The sequence below is a fragment of the Juglans microcarpa x Juglans regia genome, chromosome 1D, assembly GCF_004785595.1.
Source record: "Juglans microcarpa x Juglans regia isolate MS1-56 chromosome 1D, Jm3101_v1.0, whole genome shotgun sequence".
NCBI classification, from domain to species: Eukaryota; Viridiplantae; Streptophyta; class Magnoliopsida; order Fagales; family Juglandaceae; genus Juglans; species Juglans microcarpa x Juglans regia.
Window position 1 is genome coordinate 24,158,213 of NC_054594.1, and position 9,141 is coordinate 24,167,353.

The 9,141-nt window shown below is 35.4% G+C and overlaps 1 protein-coding gene across 1 annotated transcript; it reads right to left on the reverse strand.

The window, feature by feature from the left end:
- Positions 1 to 2,920: 2,920 nt before the first annotated feature.
- Positions 2,921 to 3,529, reverse strand: LOC121245045. Its single transcript, XM_041143358.1, has one exon. The coding sequence runs from the start codon at positions 3,527 to 3,529 to the stop codon at positions 2,921 to 2,923; it is 609 nt and encodes a 202-aa protein (XP_040999292.1).
- Positions 3,530 to 9,141: the final 5,612 nt, after the last annotated feature.

Sequence of the window (9,141 nt, forward strand, 5' to 3'; positions counted from 1 at the left end):
AAAAATAAGCTCATGTCTATACCAATCATGACAGAAAATATTTTATTCTTAAACAGAATCTCATGAGTAATGCAGAACAAATAACTGAGGTAGTTCAAATTTCTTTTCATAGCAAAACATGCACATTTTCCAAAAATGACCTCAGCTCTTTTTATTTTAATGCAAAGTCTAGCATAGGAACCCCGCTTACCTGGACTTCTTAGCTTTCAGAATTTTCCTCAAAATGTCGAACAATTAACAATCGTCACCTATCAAATAATCAAGTAATTCCCGTAAATTTCCAATCAACCACTTATTTCGATATTTAATCCTAAATTTCTAAAATAACCTACTTAATTCTTCAAAACCTAAAATTTCAAAACCTTAAAATTATCATCTTTTTCTAAAATCGCCACTGTCCAATTGATAACTTTGACTAAAAACATTTAAAAAATCTAACTTATTTATTAATGAAAACAACTTATAAAGTTCAATACTAGATAATATAATTATCCCAAAATATTTTAAAATAAACCATAACTATTATTAAATAGACTAAAACATATCTAAAATGTAAAAACAACATTACTCCAATATTGTTTACCCTTAACATAAGTCTTTACTTAATAACATAATAAAATAATTTTCTGTAATCATAATTAAATAACAGTATACTAATACATAATAAAATATAAAATCCCATTAATATAACCTGCAGTGAAGGGCATTACGGTAATTCAATTAGCTCCTTGAAATCTAACCAAAACAAAACCTACGTAACTGAATAACATGCACGGCGGAAACTACCCAAGGAAACCGTGGCACGCGTTGAGGGTGAGGCGCGACGGGGCTGACTGGAGGGACTGCGGTGGCGCGGCAGAAGAGCAGGAGCGAGGCGAAGCTTCCATCGAGCAGCGCTGGGCACTAGAGAAGGAGAGGGAAAAGTGAGCGAGAGAGGGCGGAGAGAAAGGAGGGAGTAACCGAAGGAGGTACTCACCGCAAGGGACAAGGCGGGACTGAGGCGGCTCGAGGCTGATGGAAAAATGACAACCGGCGGATTCTGTGGTTGGTCTGATAGTTTCCCCGACGTACGGTGGTGACTAACCGTATAAGTGGTGCTGCTCTGTTTTTGAGAGGAGAAACAAAGGATTTTAATTCGGTATAAGCATGGGTTGCTGTTTTCCGTGGCTGTCGAAAGTGTTTTTCGAGGGTTGTTTTGGCGTCGGTTTTACGTGGAGATGGAGGTTGGGGGAGGACAAATCGGGCAGCAGTGGTGACGAACGTGTTTGGGCTTCTGAGAGGGTGTTGGACGGCAACGGGGATGGCTGAAAGGTGCAGAGATCGGGTTGCCGTTTGCCTGGGGAGGAGTTTCTAGCGGCGGCAATGTTGGGTAAAATCTCAGTGCTTGGGAAAAAATATAATCATCTATATATATGTGAGGTGAAACCTAGAGAGTCGAGAGAGACGTGTGTGTGCATGCATGCCGTGAACGAATGCATGTGTGTATGCATGCTGTGCGACGGAAAAAGAAAAAAAAAAACCGTGCGAAAAAAAATAATATAGACGGGAAGAGAAGGAAACGAAAAAAAATAAAACAATCGGGGAGAATAAAAATAAAAATAAAAATAGATAAATAAATAAATAAACGGCATAGATCTCCAATTAAATAAAAAAATCCACAGTCCAACTATACCAATCTTGGATCTGGGTGTTATATTCTTCCCCTCTTAAAAAAATTCCGTCCCCGAAATTTGCTAGCACCCCAACAAGGCCTAAATATTTATCAGCTACCACAATTCCATGCCTAACCCATTCGTTAATCATAAAGTCGCACTTAACTAATAATCCAAAATTTGTCGAACCTAATATTCTAAATCCTAACTCTCCAATATTACCGATTGTATTCTCCTATATTATCCTTAGCCATACACGTCCGCACACACCGCCTTATCAAATTTAGAATATAAACCTCCATACGCAATTAAAGACCAAATAATAAATTCCAAAATCTCCACCTAATATAAAACCTCAATGAATAACGAAATACACTCTCAAACTATTATATCACTACAACCACGCTTCCGCTGCTCACTCTAACAACTTATAGTCCTAAAACATTGAATCTCAAACACATACATCGGAAAAGAACTAATCTCCACATATAACCAGTCTTTACACATTTTTTTTTTAACTAAGCCTCACAAATAACTAAAAGAGAGCTCCCAAAATAATATTTAAACCTCCAAATAATGGCACAATCAAATGCTCCAAAATTAAGTCCTAGGTAACTCAAGTCACGAATTCACGAATCCTTAGAAGATCTACTTTCAACCATAAATTTTCCTAAACCCCTCACTTCCAAAACACATACTAACTCATCAAACACCAAAAGCTAGAGCCTCGTAGATAAAATAAATAAAAAAATAAAAAATATTCGGTCTAATCCATTTGAAAACCTTTCCAACCAAACCACAATATTCTAAACTATACAACTAGAAAAGTTTCATGCAATCATGATTAATCCCAACTCAACTAAACAAAAGCTTTCAAGGAGGAAAAAAAAAAAAAAAAGTGGGGTACCTGTGATCGCATTGTTATCGTCTTCAACATCTTCAGCTGTCAATGCAAACACTCGAGCTGGTCCCATTCTACGTTGATTGTTTCCCTGTGTCGTCTGACGGGGACCTGGAGGTGTATTGGTCTTATTCTTGTCGTCTGACAGTAATGGGCATTCTCTGATGAAATGGCCAGTCTTTCCACATCGGAAACATGACCCATTTTCCTTTCTACACTCCCCAGTGTGTACGTGGTTACAAAACTTGCAGGGGTTATTCGATTGATAACCTTGCATTTGCTTTTGTCCCGAACTGCTAACATCATTTCTCTTCTTCCATGGCCCTTGATCCATACTAAAGGATCCATGTGGAGTAGCTCTCTTTCTCTATTCCTGCAACTCAGCACTTCTCTTAAGATTCTGTTCCACTAGCATCGCTTTAGGTACCAAGTCTGAAAAGTTTTGAATTTGTAAAACCATAACCCGTTCATAGATTCGATGATTTAAACCCTCTTCAAACCTTCGGGTTTTCTTCTCCTCATCGGGAATAAAAAATGAGGCGAAGCGTGACAACTCTGCAAATTTTGCAGCATACTGGCGTACCGTCATGGTCCCTTGCACCAAGTTAGTAAACTCTCGGGCTCTAGCTTCCCGGTCTACTTTTAGAAAGAAACGGTCGAAGAAGTTTTGCTTAAAGTGAGGCCAGCTCACTTCTCCAGTTCCACCAGCTTCTCTGATGGCTTTCTCAGAGTTCCACCATCTCTTCGCTTCTCCGATCAATTTAAAGGCTGCAAAACGAACTTTTTGTTGATCGGTGCACTCCAAAACACTAAATATCTCTTCGATGTCCTGAATCCAATCCTCAGCTGCATTGGAATCACCCCTTCCATCAAAGGTGGGCGGATGAATGCGATTAAATTGCTTGAACGTGCAGTCTCTCTCATTGTTGTTTTCGTTCAAATCTTCAAGGTTTCGAACTCGACGACGAGCAGCCATCCTGAAGTTCTTAAACTCAGTTAAACGTTCCAGGGAAGAAAACAAAACATGTAAAACATAAATACCAGCTAAAATATTTTAAACAAGTAACAAATAAATAGATGAAAATAGTCTTTAATCAACTCATATAGTCTTTCCTACCCTCTACAATTGTAAGCCCGACATGGCTCTAAACTGCCTTACGTCTTAGAATCTAAACCTCAACGTCTAAACCTTAAATTAATCTTTCTAAATATCATCTCCTATATTCCACAAATTAAGCCTGTTGGATATAAAATCGCTAAACCGCGAATCTCAAAACGCAATTACAAAGTCTTGCTAAAACCTTAACTATCCACATAATCGTCTCTTATTCTTTAAAATTCTACTCCTCAGCTCTGAAATTTCTTTGTAGATCCACAGATATCTAAACCTCCAAGGTTTATAGTATGCAGAATTCAAACCTGGCTCTGATACCAACTGTAACGCCCCGTTCCCAGAGGTCCGGAGAGTTAGCTCTTAATACTTAAAATTAACTTAAATAACACAACTATAAACTCCAGAAAAATCCCATAAAATATTAATACTCTTAATCAAACCAAAAATCTAAGTTCCTCCATGGCGACAATAAAGAAATTCCCAATAACATAAATTAGAAATTCTCCAAAAACTCGAACACATCCTCAACTCATCAAATCAAATACTCGGAAAATAAATCAGCTTACTAACTACGACTCCCAAATAAGCATTTGTACCCTCAGACACTTATTCCACTACGATCATCACACGTTGCTAAACAGTCTACTCTTGCCCCCCAGCTGAACCATCAAAATTATCTGAAAAATATATGGAGATAAGAGGTGAGTTATCAACAACTCAGTAAGTAGAGAACATATATCAGTGTATAAACATGAGCATTTACAGAAATCAGAATGCAGAACAAAACATTTTCATTTTCAGAGTGCGGAAGCAGAACATGTTATGAAAATATAAGAGCGAAGATTTAGAAATAATTTCATTCAAAATATTCTTTGGCATAACATAAAAGATCATCATCATCATCAGAACATCATATTAGAGCAAAGGCCATGTATAATCCCCGTGGTAAGGTTGTGCATCTGTGGATAGCCAAGCAGAATATAAAACACTCTGTCACCAAGGTGTGCACTCAAAACAGAGACCATTTCTATAACCCGTGGCAGGGCCGTATCCACTATTATTACCAGTGGTTGGGCCGTATCCACTATTATAACCCGTGGCAGGGCCGTAACTGAAAAGAACGGAAACAGAATCAAATTCAGAATCAGAGAGTCATGTCAAAGGTTTTCAGAAATCATGTCTTTTCCAAACAGTGTACTGAACAAAAATCTTCAGAACAGAACAAAATCATATCACAATATAATTTATGCACAAATTTCATATTCGCTCTCATTTTCAAAGTTCAGAAACAAAATGTCAAAAATAAGCTCATGTCTATACCAATCATGACAGAAAATATTTTATTCTTAAACAGAATCTCATGAGTAATGCAGAACAAATAACTGAGGTAGTTCAAATTTCTTTTCATAGCAAAACATGCACATTTTCCAAAAATGACCTCAGCTCATTTTATTTTAATGCAAAGTCTAGTATGGGAACCCCGCTTACCTGGACTTCTTAGCTTTTCAGAATTTTCCTCAAAATGTCAAACAATTAACAATCGTCACCTATCAAATAATCAAGTAATTCCCGTAAATTTCCAATCAACCACTTATTTCGATATTTAATCCTAAATTTCTAAAATAACCTACTTAATTCTTCAAAACCTAAAATTTCAAAACCTTAAAATTTATCACCTTTTTCTAAAATTGCCACTGTCCAATTGATAACTTTGACTAAAAACACTTAAAAAATCTAACTTATTTATTAATGAAAACAACTTATAAAGTTCAATACTAGATAATATAATTATCCCAAAATATTTTAAAATAAACCATAACTATTATTAAATAGACTAAAACATATCTAAAATGTAAAAACATAAATCTTTACTTAATAAACTAATTTTCTATAATCATAATTAAATAACAGTATACTAATACATAATAAAATATAAAATCCCATTAATATAACCTGCAGTGAAGGGCATTACGGTAATTCAATTAGCTCCTTGAAATCTAACCAAAACAAAACCTACATAACTGAATAACATGCACGGCGGAAACTACCCAAGGAAACCGAGGCACGCGTTGAGGGTGAGGCGCGACGGGGCTGAGTGGAGGGACTGCGGTGGCACGGCAGAAGAGCAGGATCGGGGCAAAGTTTCCGTCGAGCAGCGCTGGGCACTAGAGAAGGAGAGGGAAAAGTGAGCGAGAGAGGGCGGAGAGAAAGGAGGGAGTAGTTTATGTACGATGTACGATGGTGGTTAGATGACTGTGAATGGAGCTTGATTATGTACGATGTCGAAGTGTTGGATCAATGTATGCATGTTCGAGGGCCTTGGTTACACTAGGTGGATTGAATGATACATGTATGGATAATAGATTTGGATAATAGAGTATGCTTAAGTGGAGGAAATTTAACTAAAGGGTAGTTTAAACAAATTTTATGTTTAAGTTGCATATGCACTTCAAAAGAAACCTTTTGTGCATTTTTTTGTGGGTTCAAGTAATCTATGTATTCTGTTTTTGTGTTTTTTTTTTTTTTTTACTTTATGAAAAAACCTTTTCTGGCTAGTAAAATTTTCCAGAAATATTTTTTTCGTATATTAAAATTATTTGCTACTTTCACATATCGCCCCAAAACTTTATTTTGGCAACAATAACCTGCTGGGAATACATCATGCCGACGATAACTAAAATCGTTGGAAATACTTATTTGTAGCGATTTTTTTAGTTTTTGTGATGATCAGTGACCATTGCAAAAATTTTCCTAGCGATTTAATTAGACTGTTGGAATAGATCTCTTCATTCATGACAATTTCTTAAATATTTGCGACGACTATAATTCGTCGCAAATATGTTTTCCCAACGATTTAATGGGCAAACTGAATGGGCATTTGCGGCATTTTATTTTGTATTTGTGGTGAAAAAAAAAAACGCTGGGAAAAGTAACTATTTGCGACGATTTTTGGTAATCACTGGGTTAAAACAGAAGTGAGCATACAATTGCAACGGATGGTCAGCGATATATAGATCGATGGAATATCTCTATGCAGCGATTTTTTGCACTTTTTGCGGCTAAATTAAATGCTGGAAAAAGCCTATATTCTTGTAGTGGCATGTTCCTTTATAGGGACAACAAAGAAATTCTCAATAAAATAAATTAAAAACTCCCAAAGACACAAAAATGTCCTTAACTCATCATATCAAAATAAAGGAAAATAATCAATTTACTAACTATGACTCTCAAATAAGTATTTGTACTTTTGGATACTTATTCCTCTACGAATATCAAACCTCTCTAACACTGCCTACTCTTTCTCCCCAGTAGAACCATCATGATTATTTGAACAAATGTTTGCAGATAAGGAGTGAGTTATCAACAACTCAGTAAGTAGAGAACATATGCTAGTATGCAAACATAAGCATTTACAGAGTTCAAAATGTAGAACAAAACACTTTTTATTTTCAGAATGCAAAGTCATAACATGTTATAAAAAATATTAGAGCAAAAGTTCAAAAATATTCTTATTCAAAATTCATTTGGCATAGCATAAATTAAAACATCACATCTTATCTTATCATATCAAAACAGAAACCATGTTTAATCCCCGTAGTGGGGTTGAACAAATCCCAACGACCAACAGAGCAGAAACAGATAGTGAATCTTTCCCTTATTATTTTTGGAGGTCCATGTGTGTACACATGAAAGACCACGCAGAAAACCACTTTGGCTTCTAAAGTGAGTGTACTGGAAACAGAAAAGTTGGTACCAACCCGAATAGAGGCCATAGTTTTGCAACCATAGTAAGGTCATAATGAAACAGAAACAGAAACAAAATGTCATACCAGAGGTTTTAAGAAATCACATCATATCATATCAGAGTACAAAACATATTTAAAACGAAGCAAAATCAGATAAAAGAATTATAATTTATGCACGAAATTTGATATTCGCTCTCTTTTGCACAGTTTAGAAACAAAATATTAAAATAGCTCATGTCTACAACAGTCATGTCAGGAAATAATTTATTCTTATAAAGAATTTCATGAGTAATGCAGAACAAATAACTGAGGTTGTTTCAAAGTTCTTTTCATAACAAAACGTGTATATGCTTCAAAAATCAACCTCAATCCATTTTATTTTTATGCAAAGTCTAGCGTAGGACTGAACCTCTTAGCTCATCCGAATTTCTTCACAACAGTACTAAATGAAAATCAATCATCGCCTATAAAATTATCATGCAACTCCCATAAATTTCAATCGAACATGTATTTCGATTCTTAAACCTGAAATATTAGTAATCTATTTTTCTAAAAATCTAAATTCCTCGAAACTCTAAAATATCATAAATTCTCAAATTCTCCAATATTCAATTAAAAATTTCTGACTATTTAAGCTCACTACAACAAATACTGCTTTTTCCCAGGAGTGACACTTGTGGGAAAAAGCCTATCCTTAGTGGAATTTTTGTTTTCCTGCCAATTTGTTCTGTTGGAGACTCGTGGCATATAAGTGGTGAAGAAATGGTCCTTTTCCACCAACGCCACAAGTTCATGGGAAAAATATTATTTTTCCCACGACGTCAATTGCAGTTATAGCATTTTTTCTTCGCGGCAAATAAGGTCTCATATAGTATGATGTGATGGGAAATAATATTATTATCCATAGTAAGAGGTGGCAAAAAGTATTTACTCATTACATATCTTTGTGAAAAAAGTTGCCTAATAAGGTTTTCTCATGCATAATATTCATGGAAATAGAGTTTTTGCCACGATTAAATTTGGTGGAAATTAGTATTTCTCACCAAAGCTTGTCAGTCAGGAAAAAGTTACTTACCACCGGTATCATTGGTAGGAAATGTGCATTTCCCGTGAACGCCAGTCATTGGTAATACTAATTCCTCTTGAAGTTTCTTTGTCGCAAAAAGTTGAATCAACTTTATTTCTTATGCACATTATTCATGGGGAAGGAGTTATTTTCACCAATCGCCAAGAGCACTTGGTCAGTCGGGGAATATGCATTATCCATGACCAATATTAATAAGAAAAGGCAGTTTTTCCATTAACAATAGTTGTGGCAAATACTATTGTGCAAATAACCTATTTTTGACCACATCAACTCTTATTAAAAAGAGAAATTGCAACCAAAATCTACTTGCAGGAAAAAAACTTGTTTCCTACAATTTGTTTGTGGGATAATTAATTATCCCACAGTTTAATTACCCCACAATCAAATACACAAACATCACTATATTGCACCTCGTGGCAACTCAACAGACCATCAACAAATAAAACCAACACCATATCAAATTATTCCAACCAAGTCTAATGATAACCAACATTACATATAGCATAATTAATACTTTAGTTTACAATTCTGTCCACATGGTTAACCAGTCAATTAAGGCTATGAAAATACATCAATGTTTGCAAATAGAACTCAAGTACAAGAGGGAATTGCCAAACATGGTCAGTAATGAATATAACAAA